General features: G+C 34.4%; 1 protein-coding gene across 1 annotated transcript; it reads left to right on the forward strand.

The window, feature by feature from the left end:
• The first annotated feature begins 481 nt into the window (after positions 1-481).
• LOC129745186 (probable 4-coumarate--CoA ligase 1) lies at positions 482-14,472 on the forward strand. Its single transcript, XM_055738112.1, has 3 exons — positions 482-561; positions 12,589-13,143; positions 13,202-14,472. Exons 2-3 carry the CDS (start codon positions 12,593-12,595, stop codon positions 14,310-14,312), a joined length of 1,662 nt encoding a protein of 553 aa, XP_055594087.1. The 5' UTR covers positions 482-561; positions 12,589-12,592; the 3' UTR covers positions 14,313-14,472.
• The last annotated feature ends 652 nt before the right edge of the window (positions 14,473-15,124 follow it).

Here is a 15,124-nt window from a genome sequence, read left to right on the forward strand (position 1 = left end):
AATTGATTTGCCCCGGCATCCAATATTTTATTTTATTTTATTTTGATTCACCCCTTTAAATTTCTTTAAAATTTCAAAAAAAATATTTTTAGTATTAAATCTTAAAATTATTGGTATTTCAATTTCATTTCCAATACGAATTTTAATTCCGATTTTAATTTCAGCTGCAAATTTCAAACAAAGATAAGAGCTTCTCTACAATCAGATACGATTAACGAGATATCAAAACGGCTTCAAATTCGAATCTGTATTCGAATAATAAATGGTTCATTAGCACGGTGAACAATCAATACAATCGGTACAAAATTTACAATGATAGATGAAGCCGATTTGGTTTTTGCTCTTTCAATACGCATATTCATACCTAGTATTTTGAACGCACACAATGTGTTAATCTAAACGGTTCATCTACACACCTTAACAGCATGTTTAACACAATCCGCTAATGAAGATATGGTGCATATCGCTGCTTGCGTGATAAATTTGATTGTAGGCAATTTGTTCGCATCAATATCGTTTAGTTACTCGAATACCAAGAGGAGAGAAGTCTCAAATCGATAAGTAAGTAACTTTCGAAACAAATTTAAAGTCAATTAAAATTATTGTAGAACTTTTTTATAACTTAATACCAATTGCTTTGAAACGTTGACAATAATAACAAATATCTCGGCAATTTGTCCTTGATTGCATACTCATTTCAAAATTATTTTTTATGATTTTTTATCCCATTGTAATTGCGAAACGCGGTTTTTATTTTAAAAAAAATCGATAATTACGTTCATGCAATTACAGTAATAATGCTTAGTTCTTTAAAAAAAACCTTTAAAGAAAAATAACGATTAGGAACATATCAGTGTTTGTTTTAGAACATCGGAAAACTATAAAATTGATTTTGAATTCGATTTTTATAGGTTCCAGAAATGTGACGAGGCTCTATGTGGTGTCAATTTATTCCATAAAACTAATCTGGTTTGTTTTTGTAGTTAAAAGTTCTTTGGAAAAAATCATATTTTGTCACTCCTACATGAGCAGCATCATTTTGCTTTTTCAAATCTAAGCGTTGGTGGCTCAAAATGTGAAAATGTTGTAGTTGTGGGTATAATCCAACCGGATGAAAATCCCCATAAAAGTGAAAATGTTTGATTGATGATTACAACTGATATTACACAACCCATTGAGAAAATTTAAAAATGAATAAAAAAGTGATCGGGGTCCCCCAGTTTACGGAATCCAGTGTCCGGGGTCGCTAAATTGGAACTTAGCGCCGTTAATTAGAGCGCTAACTTAGTTTATGATAGCGAACGCTCATTTAAACTGCCAAATGTACTGAAAAAGTTATCGCTACTAGATAAAGCGCTAATCGCTGACCGCTTATTGATGACCAATTGAAGGGAAATGAAACTAAACAGTTACTTATATTTTTTTTCTAAAACTTCAGTACCCCATATTCCAAAATTAAATCGCTAATTAGCGCTTATATATGTACAAATCTCATCGTTATTTATTTAACAGATTTTGTTTCGAATAACAATGCTGAAGAGTTTAAAATGGTTTTCACCAGGGGGTACGACTCAATGCTGAAGAGTTGAAAATGAATGAATGATTTGGAAATTTTTTCATAAATATGAAAAATATATGAATATGACTCATTCCAGCGTGACGTCACGTTTGCCAAACAATATTTTGGTAAACCGTAAACTGGAGGTACTTTGATCAGCGGGGTAAGTTTATATCTATATAATTATCTGAAAACTGTTTACTACGTTTGAAAGCCTGTAAATTGAGCTACAAATAAGCTAAATTGGATTTTTGTTAGGAGCTTTTGTATATTACTTAAAATATAATATTGAAATCTTAAAATATCTAGTTTTTTTAAGGTTCTCAAACAAACATCTTTCGCTGATCAAATTTAAGCAATTAGGAGCTAATGGGTTGTTTAATGTGGAAGTTCAACTTTTTTCTTGGTTTAGGTTAAATTTAAGTGTTATTTTTATGATCATTTGATGATAATTTTTGGATATTGTGAAAAAACGGTCATTTTCCATGAAAAAGCCCGTATAGAAAAAATGGCTAAAAACTCTATCGAATGTTTAAGCTTGAAGAAAAAAAGAACATGGTAACAGTACCAGGATTTAGGGGATTGCATGAAGGTAAAATTTCAATTGTTTTTAAGGCCAAAAAATATTGAGAAATGTTTATTATTTTTGCCCTTAAATGTATGCAGCAACATTGTCCATCTTTCGAGAACATTTGTTTTTGAAAGAAAATGTTGAAAAATTCAATTGAGTCTAAACAAAAGTGGTATTTTATGTAAATTTTACAGTTCATATCGGACATTGAAAAAATATACCTCTAAGTTCAGAATTTAAATCGCTACAATATGAAATCAAAAGTATTTGTATTGAACATTTATCAAAATCAAAATATAAGCGAAAGAAATCGTGACGTCACAACGCGTCACTTTTTCCCCTTTTCTGTTTTTTTACAAACCCGTATTTTTCTGCTCTGATTTGATCAAATTTTATGAAAATTTCAGAAAAGTATCGATTCATTACAACCAACAAAACACTGTTTTTGATTTTGTTTCAAATGTTGATTTAAATTTATTTTAGAGCAATTCAGTTTCGTGACGTCACAACGCGCCATTTTTTTTAAACACGGTTTTGCAAAGCTTTGTGGCAACATGAAATTTTATGGTCAGCTACAAGAAATAAATCAAAGTAGGGGAGATGGGGGCATAATGGCCACCTTAAGGAAAACGCTTATTTAACCATAGAGAACAGCAGTAATATGTGAATTACATCATTGTTTCGTGTTCAGACACTAAAATAGTCTATTGCCTAATTGGATGAAACTTGAAAAAGTAGATAAAAACGTTTAAAAATGCATTTTAAAAATTTTTGCCGAAAGCTGAAAACCAGTCACTGTAGAGGCATAATGAGAAACCCCCCGAGGCAGTATGAGCACCATTAATGAAGGCATAATGAGCGTTTTATGCCGGGGATTCTAGCAGCAAATTCGACTCGATGAAGTCAACTGAGTAAAGAGCTACAGCTTAACTTGTATCGTCTGACGATTTGGCCTATTGGTAAGATGTCGGAGAGGTAATCAGTAGGCTCGAGTTCGATTCCTGGTCGAGGTGATTTTATTTCATTTATCATTCATGATCATGATTGCACTAAACGGTGAGGCGTAGATTCATCAAACAAAGCAATAACCAAATAATCTAGGTCTGTTTGTAAAATTCAAAGAATGAACACATGCTCATACATTATGTTTCTGGTGTTTTGTTCGACGGATGATGCTTTGATGCTATTAGCCGTATAATGTAACAATATAAAAAATCAATCATGAATGGTATGTGCAAAAAAAAATCTCCTCGAAAAGGAATCGAACTCGAGTCTACTGATTACCTTCCCGACACCTTACCAATAGGCCAAATCGACAGACGAAATAAGCTAAGCTGTAGCTCTATTACTCAGTTGACTACATCGTGTTGAATTCGCTGCTAGATTCCCCGGTAGAAAATGCTCATTAAGCGTTTTAAAATTGATTAAAGTGAAAAATAAAATAAATTTATGATGTTGAAAATTGAGAAACAATGTGTAGATCATGTTGCAGTGCGTACATTTCAGATCAAGATGATTTAAAGGTCATAAAAGCTTATTTGGTGGTGCTCAAAAATATAATATTTTCGTCACTTGAGAACCTAGCTGGTTTTTCTTTAATATTTCTGTAAAAATGAAAAGGATATTACTTTTTTGGTGAAAAATTAATTCAATGGGTAGTACGAAACAAGTCCTTATGAAAATTTGTTTATGAAAATACGTACTTATGTAGAAAAAAGGAGTGCTCATTATGCCCTGGGTGCTCGTTATGCCCTCATCTCCCCTAATTCTTTGAAAAAATAAACGGTTTTGTCAGCTATCAGTTTGACAATGACGGATTTATAAGGAAATTGTGCACTTCGAGACAAATGGTCTTGTGCGGCAAGAAGTTTTCTCAAATCATGCTCTTGGCTCATTTTCAACACCTTTCATGTTTCCTAATCTAATCTATCCGTCTGAAATTTTCATTAATTTCATTTGAAATTCTTCCTGTTAGAATGTATACTTCACCGAAATGCCATTAAACATTAAAATCAAAATCATAAACCAGCGGTGATAAACTGTTAACACAAATCTTTCACTATGACAAATGGTTTATCCCAAGGTCTCAATTCGATAAGGGTTATGGTAAAAAAAGATATTGAGTTTCAAATTTTATTTTTATAATTTTTGTTCATTTTAATTAATCAAATAATAATTTCCCATTTTAAACTTCCGTTTCACATCAATCATGATCAATCAATTAAATAATTAAAATGTATTCTAAGTATGCATTGTTAATGCTTTTATACGGCTGGCGAAAAATGACGTTTTGATGGTGCTCTAATTCAGCATTTGTATTGCTTATTAAAGGCTATGTTGTGATAGCATTTTTCAGCCCGCTATATCGCCTTTTTTAGCATTAATTCTGCATTGTAAAAGCATATCTTATAAAACAAGCGTTAATTCAGAGTTATATATTAGAATATAGTGTTGCTTAACCCTCATCCGCATTAGAGTGTCATTTTGACACTATTGCAAGTTTGAAGGCTTGTAACTTTTTTAAGAAGCTTCATAATACAAAAATTTCTTCGGGGTCCTCAAATGATTTTAAAAGTTCTTGAATATTGTATCTTTACTTTTTTTTATGGACGAACCCTGGAAGCCTGGACAAAAAAAAAAACTCCCTTTTCTGACTTAGAGTGTCAATTTGACACTCCAAAAGTAAAATCTATCTAAGTCGTTTGAATTATTATGAATTTCATATAAAACTTATATCAATAGAAACCTTATAATGTCAGTTAAATATGTTTAGAACATTATATATAGCTAAAGCTAATAGTTTTCTCGTAATTCAGCATGAAAGAAAAAAAAATCAGAAATAACATGTCTCAGGAAAATTGCTGTAGTTCATATATTACACGTCCGAAATTAATGGAGTTTTTCAAAGTTCACTACTTTGGGCGATTTTTTTAAAAATTGAAATTTCATCTGTTTTTGTGGTCCACCGTCAGGTTGTACCCGGATTTTCAGTGCTTTTGCTTTGTTTGGACCAATCAAAAGTATATTCATTGGAAAACACATTTAATCTACATTCTAGTGAGGTGCAAGAAATCACGCTGTGAGATTTCACAAAAATATGAAAATTATAAACGTCAAATCATTCCTGAATTTCTAGAACCACAATCAGCGCGTCCAGCAAAACGTGTTTGTTCGCTCTCCGAATAGGAAGGTGGGTGGAGATTTGGGCAGAGAGCGAAGCCGACAGACGAAGAAATGATGCGTGTTATGGAATGCATGGAAAATCTAAAGACAGCAAAATGTTAGAATTGTAATAGATTTTGTAGTCATATTTTTTCAAAAACTCTACCATCGCTCAAACAGTATTAACAAGCAATCGAATGAAAAGTAGGTTTTTCAGACCACTTTTTTTAACTTTTTACGACCATTTCATTAAAAAAATTTAAAAAAATATTTCTTGGCTTAATGATGTAGACATTAACTTCAGCTTTTTTTTGGACGTGTTATATATGAACTTTAGCAGTTTTCCTGAGGCATGTTTTTTCGGATTTTTTTTCTTTCATGCTGAATAACGAGAAAACTAGAAGCTTTAGCTATATATAATGTTCTAAGCATATTTTACTGACATTACAAGGTTTCTATTGATATAAATTTTATATGAAATTCATAATAATTCAAACGACTTAGATAGATTTTACTTTTGGAGTGTCAAATTGACACTCTAAGTCGGAAAAGGGAGTTTTTTTGTCCAGGCTTCCAGGGTTCGTCCATAAAAAAAAAGTAAAGATACAATATTAAAGAACTTTCGAATTCATTTAGGGTCCCCGAAGAAATTTTTGTATTTTGAAGCTTCTGCAAAAAGTTACAAGCCTTCAAACTTGCAATAGTGTCAAAATGGCACTCTAATGCGGATGAGGGTTAAATACACCAATTTTTTACATACGACACTAAATGTGATCATCCTTTCAAAGCTGAACTTCGTGGTCCCACCAGCGATCAGACATCGGATGAAATCACAACCGAATTGAATTCTTTGTTAGGTTTTCCTCCAACACAACACAACACAAACACAACAAACATTAATGCTGGTTTCCAGCAATTCAAATTGCTGGAAAATCAGCAACCCAGATTGCTGGAAACCCGCGTTTTATTGCAGAACATTCGGCTGTATTTGGTATCAAATTTATATTTCAATTCGAAATGAAATATTAGATACTGGCTGTGGTATGACAAGAAATAAATAGCAATAATTTTCTTCTATTTTTCATTTATGTATTTATTCCCAAAATCAAATGTTATATTAATGTACAAACACCGGGGTGTTAATCATCCGATCCTGAAATAGAGTTTTGCTTAGCATTTTTCATGAAATAAGGCTATGATCATTTAGTATCCGGGCAGTTACAAACGTGTGTATTTTAAAAACTATTCATTTGATCGAAAAACTTTCTATGGAGGAAGTGAAGGTGTTAATATGACATTTAATGTAAAAATATAAAAAAAAATATTTATCAATGATTTCAAGAAATACTCTAACTTTTTCATAAAATCTCTTTTTTATCTTTGCACACTTTTTTCAGCCATGTATTGATTTATTTTTTTTTACCACAGAAGCAAAATCTTTGCAAAATCATACTATTTTACACAAACTCACCTGGAAAAAGCAATTGGAATCTGGTTGGAACCTTTTCATGAGTAGGCATCTCGAAGAATTTGATCTCTTATATCCGGTTTTAACATAATTTTTTTTGTCCATCAGAACACATCTGTCATATTGCGTAAAAAACCGGATGCACAGATTACAATCTTTGGAATTGATCATTATTAGTTATTTACTTGGTGTCTACTAGTCAGGCAACACTTTTTGCCTGCCGGAAATGGATTTTTTGCATTATTTAAAGAGTCTGCATTCAGTTATCCCCAATAACTATAGACTTTTTACCATATTTAAGATCAAGGGTTCCACTAGATGCTTGGTTTGAACTTCGTGAGCATCCTAGAGTGGCTCCTTATACTTCTTAACCATTTGTTCCGAAAAAAAAAATCAGAAAAAATCATCAATTCATGAGCTTTCAAGTCAACAATGAAGAATTTTCGAGGCGCAAAATGCGTAAAAGGAGCAAATTTGTGCAAAATTATTTTAACTATGTCTTTATGCGTCGTAAATATCTCAAACACACGTTAACTTAAAAATCTATCAAAAATAGGCAAGATAGTCCTTTTCACAACCAACACAACGCTACTAAAGTTGTGCATGTCCGAGCTCTTTTAACGTAGATATCATCGAAATAAAGTGCCCGGATACTAAATGATCATAGCCTTATCTACCTATCTTTTAAATACTCACCCTTGGCTTGATGTCTGGTTGCTGGTTGCTAGAATATAGAAGAAAATAAGAATAATTGTATTAATTTTATCAAAGTTCGTGAAATAAAGTCTCACCTTGCTTCAGCGTACGAAAACAAACAGACTTAAATTTTACAATTCGATTGCTGATTTTCCAGCAAACTAGATCAATTGCTGGAAAGTCCAGCAATTTATAAACCGATTGCTGATTTTTCAGCAATAATGACAAGAACACAACCGAATGCTGAAAAATCCAGCAATTTGAAAACCGATTGCTGGTTTCCAGCAAAAATTTGGATTGCTGAACATTTCCAGCTAATTTTTTTGCTGGAAATCGAGGCAAAAATTTACTGTGTAACAATTTTGTGGATTTAGGAGAAATCGCTGAGGGAAAAATTAAAAATTTTGCATCAAAATTTAATGGATGCAACTTATGTTGAAGGCAAATTCAATGTTTGAAGCTTTCCAAACTTCTTTCAATTATGCTAACAAAATTATTATGACTTTGCGATTCCCTCATGGATTCAAATAAATTTTTAAATATTATGAATGGGAACGCAAGATCTGGCTAACCAAGATGAAATCTTTTTATTTCTAACAATCAAAACATACATATTGGTGCCAACACTAAAACTTTTTTTTAACCTGGACAATAATTTGAAAAGCAATACTTTCTTCATAATTTTACGAAATGATCGACTTGATCGACAAGGTGGGGGTGTAGCTATTTAGTGGTATGAATAAGGTTTAGCAAGAGCTTCGGTAGCTTTTACTTAGCTCGAAATCAATCAAAGCAAAAGTCCAAAGCATTTGCTTAGTTTGGTATGAATAAACATTTGCTTAGCGGATGTGTACTAACGTCTTAGAACATAGCTTTTGCTTCGAAAAATAGAGCTATCCAACCCGCAGAATCTGAAGTTTTCTAAAGTAAAATGAAAGAAGACGATCAGAAAATTGAAAAGTACGGCTAAAGTAGCCTTGAAGTCGACGAAGCGGGTGGTGGGTGTAAGAATGACCGGATTTTTTTGTTAATGCGTGCTCGTATGTTGATGTTTAAAGATACATGAATACATATTCGAATATTGTCAAACAAAAAATGGCCTAACTTTAATATTTATCATAAGCTCACCCACATGTATTCGGATCGGGATAATCCGATGTATAAAAAAAATAGGCAATAAGCGCGCGCATTTTAATTTGGATTTTTTTTTTGTATCTTAGGATGATGGAAAATTATATAAAAATTAGATATCTGTATAATGTTTTAAATTATTACAATTTATTTCTGACTTTGGGCCAATTGAAACTTCTTCCACTATAGCCGGATTTTTTTTAATTTGAAATATTTACTAATTGATTGGTTTATTGTCATCTTAGACGAATGATTTTATACAACGACAGGAATATGAAAAAAGTTGAGTTATCACTTCGAATTTTCTTCATCCATGTTGAAAATACCTTTTTGAATTGTTTTGAAGTGAAATATTGCTAATTTGATAAGTTCATGACGTTATTAAAGAATTTTTTATTGGAAAAGTCTGCTACCGAGCATGCTTAAAAAATAAAGCAATTGCTATGAGATTTGTCGAGCAATTGCTTCAGATTTGAGCTTTATTCATACCAAACTAGCTTGTTCTAAAAGTAAAAGCTCCTGACTGAGAAAACAGCTGTCAAAAAAACTTTATTCATAACAACCGAAGCAATTGCTTTAAGCGACTGCTCGACTGCTCGATTCAGTTTAGCAAAAGCAATTACTAATTTTTTTTCATACCACCCATTGTCACGAATAGTCGTCTCAAATTTAGACTTCTCCTTCTTTCAATACAAGTCTTAGAAACAATTGGAATTCAATTAGAAACTTCTATGGGAAAAATTATAAATGTAGCCGCATACTTGCTTTCCAATGTACTGCCCCTACTCGCATAACAGGCTTATATGAATTTTCGTTATTTTTCATCTAACCTCACAGTTTGTCATTTTGAACATAGGGCTTCAATGTAAAACAATAAAAAAAGAGATTTTGTTCTAGAAATTTCAAAAAAAAAAATCAATTCGTTGCTATCCCATATAACCCAAGCAACCAGAATTCCCTTTAAAAGGTTCTATTGAAGCTTAATCAGCTCTCGTTTCCGTCTGAAGAGAATGCTATTCAGCCTCTAACGGAATGTCAAGAAACTTCTACGCACCAAAAAAAAACCGGTTGACAGATTGCTCTGACAATCAGATGACAGATTGCTAGCCTGTCGGTCTATCTTAGTTTATATCATTGATTTTAATGTTTACTTTTTACAGTTAAAAAACTACTTACGCTATGAGAATTGAACTGCTGGAGGTTGCTATGAATATCACCACCCTCTATACGAAACAAGTAAAAGTCTCTAGACTTGCTTATTAAGAAGTATTTAAACTTAATATTATGAAATGTTTAAGGTCATGAGTGAGCCTATTAATTGAAATGAAAAAAGTCGATGGCTCAACTTTATTTTCTATTTTAAAGGGTTTTCCTTACATTAAATAAATAATTACAAAATTCATCATAACAATTTTATTGAATTAATCCATTTTCCATCATTTACACACAATAAACACATGCACAGGACACTCATCAACGTTTTGAAATAGCTGGGACTACGCCCGGAAATATTTACCGCATTTAGTTTCCTTTTTGAACCGGATACGGCCAAAACATCGCTCATTTTCGGAACTTCCCGTGTAGGAGGGCTTCGCAAATGGTTTCGCGGATTGGAGATGGTTTTTCTTGAGTTGCACCATAATGCGGAATGATTTGTAATTCGCCGGCAGGAAACGATGGTACCTCTTCAATAGAAAATGATCTGAAAAACAATTACAAAGATGTTTGAAATCCGGAAAATTCTTTCAAAATATTTATTTATATATATTAAACTTTTTCCACTGTTTGCTTTGAAATCCATCGTGAATATCAGTACTGATATAAACAAAACAAATACCAAAAATGGACAGACATATTTGACATGTCGGGACATGTTGCGAGAATGCCGGACAGCTGTCCTGCAAAACAGGTGTTCGCTACCAATCCGGTAGGAACAAGACGAGCGGGGGCGCAACGAGCGAGGTGGTTAGACCAAGTGGAGCGTGATCTGGCGAATGTGGGGTGTCCGAGAAACTGGAGAACAGTTGCCATGGACCGAGTGAATTTTAGGAATTATGTTCGTCTAGTTATGTCGTGAGACGGAATACTATGTAAATAAATTAATAATTTGACATGTCGCTTAGAAGTCTCGAATAGGTTCTCTAAAACACTTTAAAGTATCTCAGAGGCTCGTTAGAAAGTGCTTAGCGAACTGATCTTCTTAAAAGAAGTTGTAATAAAAGCGCATAAAAATTCCGTTATTGATATTTTAAACTTTCAAAGGGTGATAGAAGTTCCTGAGTAACTTTCACGTGACATGAGTCACCTGAAGCTCCCGTAAAACATTTTTTCTGCAAAATGTGAACTTCGGAGTTCCACCTGTAAGAACGGGACTTTTGGTTGCTTGGGTTAGATCCCATGACATCAACACTTAGAGGGATCAATGACATCCAGATGTTAAAATCCTAAGGACCAAATAAATTTAAAAAAAATGACATCAAAATAGGGCAGGTAGTCAGTGATGGGCTCGCCCGGATAATGACTGCTTTGCAAAGGAGTTGGAGACTGACGCAAATTGCGATCGACGTAGGATAACGTAACTTAACTTTACTAAGCTTAATGAGTCCGAAGCTATCAAATGAACTACGCTAAAAAATCAGTGTAGCCGATTGGACCCTCAAGTGAAGATGATCTCAGCCGGTCAGGATGATATTTAATTTAAATATTTATGAACTTCCAAGCGAATGTTGCATGAGTAGCGCGTAGGGGAGATAAGGGCATAATAAGCACTCCTCTTTTCCACAAAAGTACGTATTTTCTTAACTAAATTTTAATGAGTATTTGTTTCGTTCTTCCGATAGTATTAATTTTTCACAAAAAAAACACAGAGATATTAAAAAAAAAACAGCTAGGTTCTCAAGTGACAAAAATATTATAATTTTTGAACACAACGAAATAAGCTCTTATGATCTTTAAATCATCTTGATCTATAATGTACGCACTGCAACATGATGTACACATTATTTCTCAATTTTAAAATCATTTTTTTTTTGATTTTTCACGTTAATCAATTATATAACACGTTTTACTTAAATTTGTTGGCTCGGGGCGAACAGAGCACTGTTAATCGGGGCACGACGAACTTTTTCTGCCGTATAATCTAGCAGCGAATTCAACTCGATGTAGTCAACTGAATTATAGATCTACAGCTTGACTAGTTTACATCTGACGATGTGGCCTATTGATAAGGTGTCGGAGAGGTACTACGGAGACTTCGATTTCTGTTCGAGATGATTTACAATTCATGGTCGATTTTTTTGATTGTTACATTATACGGCTAGTAGCATCATCCGCCAAACAAAGCGCCAGAAACATAATGTTTGAGCGTGTGTGTATTGTTTGTATTCTACAAACAGACCTAAATTATTTTGTTATTGCCTTGTTTGATGAATCTACGACTCACTTGACTTCATCGAGATGAATTCGCAGCTAGATTCTTCGGTAGAAAACGCTTATCGTGCCTCGATTAATGTTGCTCATACTGCCCCAGGGGGCGTTCTTATTATGCCCCTACAGTGACTGGTTTTCAGCTTTTGTAAAAATTTGTTAAAATGCATTTTTAAACGTTTTTATCTAGTTGTTCAAGTTTCAGCCAACTAGGAAATGGACGATTTACATATTTTAGCTGTTCTTTATGGTTAAACAAGCGTTTTCCTTAAGGTGGCCATTATGCCCTTATAAGATATATCTCCCCTATGCGTGAATTCGATCACGGCACTCGACGTGCATTGGGAGTGATTCGTAAATTTGATATTATTTGATTTGCGCTATTTTTGGAAGTAGAAAGGTCACACTGATGAGTTAATGCACTGATATTTCTTCTATAGGTTCTATTATTAGAAAGTTAGGTTAAACAGTTTCGAAATGATGAACATGAATGAACATTCTTGATGATGAAAAGATGAACATTCTTGAAACTTATTTGAAATGATAAATCCTTTAAATCCTATGTATTCCGCACAGAGCCATGTTGAAAACCCGAAATAAGCTCACATTTTACGATGAAACCACAAAAATCTGGAAAGGCGTTGAAGAGCCATGCCCGTTCGATCCCAACCAATCGCTTGGAAAACTCATTTTGAACTCTCTAGCCAAAACACCGTCCAAAATCACCCAAATCAGTGCCGACATCGGTGTTGAGGTTACCTGCGCGGAGCTACGGCTGCAAGCGATTCGAATAGCGCAGAATTTGACCAAGATGGGCTATCGAATGGATGACGTCTTCACCATAGTGGCCAACAACGGTCCACTGGTAGCTCCGGTGGTGTTTGCTTGCTTCGCTCTAGGAATACCCTTCAATTCGCTCGATCCCAAGTTCACACGAACAGACTTTGCTCACATGCTGGGATTGGTTCAACCGAAGGTACTGTTTTGCGATCGGGAAACGTTAGACGAATTACTAGAAGCCCTGAAGATGGTTGAGTTGAAACCACTAATCGTACTGTTTGGTGATCGTGTTCAGGGATTTGTACACGCGGAAGATTTGACGAAACCAACAGGAGTCGAAGAAAGTTTTGAGTAAGTTTAATCTATTTGTGCTATAACTTCAGGCGTAATTAAGGGTTTATATTTTCAGGCCAACTCCCATTGAAGATCCTTCAAATCATCTGGCCGCCATAGTTTGTTCATCCGGGACAACTGGTCCTTCCAAGGGAGTATGTCTTTCACATTCAACCTGCATTGCGAACCTGGGAATATTCTACGAGTGCTTTCCTGAAGACATCGTTCTCTCATTCAGTTCCTTGTACTGGATTTCCGGACTAGGGTTCTTGATTCTTGCCACACTGACTGGCGCTACGCGGGTCATAACCAGGGAAAATTTTACCAGTGATTTAGCTCTTGAACTGTTTGAGAAGTATTGTGTATCCCTGTGCTTCATTCAACCTGAGTTTCTCATACACATATTCAGGAATCCACGTACCGCAAGTACGGATCTATCGCATCTTCGAATGTGTCCCACTGGAGGTGCCCTTGTAACTGAAGATATGAGAAACTGCTTCCGTCGTTTCATTCCGAAAGCTGAATTGATGGTTTGCTACGGATTCTCGGAGGCTGGAAGAGCTATGTTCCATACCAAGGGAAACTATCATCGTGGTAATAGCGCTGGTTATCTGATGTCCAACTGTTTGGCCAAAATTATCGACGATGATGGGAATGCCTTGGATATCGGCCAAAGAGGAGAACTGGTGGTAAAACCAAAATACGCGTTTATGGGATACTACAAGAATGAAAAAGCTACCACCGAGCTACGGGACTCAGATGGTTGGCTGCATTCTGGGGATATTGCATGGATTGATGAGGACGGTTTTCTGCACATCGCCGATAGAAAGAAGTCCATTTTTAGGTTCCGTGGCATTCACATTTACCCCAACGAACTGGAACTTGTGATTCGAAGTGTTCCCGGTGTGGTTAGTGTGGTCGTGGCAGGAATCACTGTCGATGGAACGGATCTTCCGGCAGCTCTGGTTATGAAAGCTGAAGGTGATGAGCTCGATGCCAATCAGATCCACCAAAAGATGAAAGCAGTGCTGCCAGATTACAAACTGTTGCACGGAGGCGTTTACTTTGTTGACTCACTACCGATGACTCCAAATGGAAAGCTGGCACGGAATGAATGTCGCCTTATTTTGAATACGTTGTATCATGAGAAGAAAGAGGAAAAGCTTAAAACCCCAAATAAAAAGTAGAAATTCAAATCTAGCTAGGAATAAAAAAAAATATCAAAAATGCACAATAAAAAGATAATTATTTTCTAAAACCATTTTCCCACTTAAGACCGTCACACAAACTCGATAAAGAAATAAATGTAATTAAAAATTAAAAGAATTAAATTATCAAATCAATATTCTTCCGGTAAATCATCAATAAACTATTGAAAAAATTTGCTAAAAAATAAATTAAAGCAGTAAACTAGACAACAAATTTCAAATCAATATTTCCGAAGCACCAGAAAACGAATACATATTAAAATTTTGTGTCAAAACTTAAAGCTTTGGAAATAAGAACCAGTGCTCAGAAATATAATACATAAAATACAACACCAGATTTCAAAAGACATTCAATCATAATTCTCAAATAAATTTCAGATCAGATCCGAAATTGACCTTGATTAAAATTGTTTGCAAAATGATAACAACGTTGATATTTGTTTCCTTTCATCATTTTCAATGGAAGCGTTGATTAAAAAATTTGGCGATAATATTTAACCTGAATTTGAAAGAATACTCATATCCAGCTAACATGATATCGTAATAGAAATTGTGATGCAGAGTGCGGACCTGTCGACATGTTCTCAGAACACTGCCTGGAGTGCGGCCCTGGCTGAGTAATGCGGGAGACATTCATTCGGATATTGGAAGGTGTTGAGTAAGCGTGGTATAAATAAACGATTGTGAAATTAAATATTTATCCGAGTTTTACTGGTTAATTGCGTGTCACGGTCCCCATAATTACACGGGGTATAACATTGGCGACGAGGTGTAACTGGACAGGTAAGAAA

This window comes from Uranotaenia lowii, chromosome 2, assembly GCF_029784155.1.
Source record: "Uranotaenia lowii strain MFRU-FL chromosome 2, ASM2978415v1, whole genome shotgun sequence".
Classification (NCBI taxonomy): Eukaryota; Metazoa; Arthropoda; class Insecta; order Diptera; family Culicidae; genus Uranotaenia; species Uranotaenia lowii.

What these genes read in the sequence shown, in the direction of transcription:
- LOC129745186 (XM_055738112.1), top strand. Translation starts at nt 12,593, where the DNA reads ATGTTGAAAACCCGAAATAAGCTCACATTTTACGATGAAACCACAAAA. An exon ending in GGAGTCGAAGAAAGTTTTGA is followed by an intron (nt 13,144 to 13,201) that starts GTAAGTTTAATC and finishes TTATATTTTCAG; the next exon opens with GCCAACTCCCATTGAAGATC.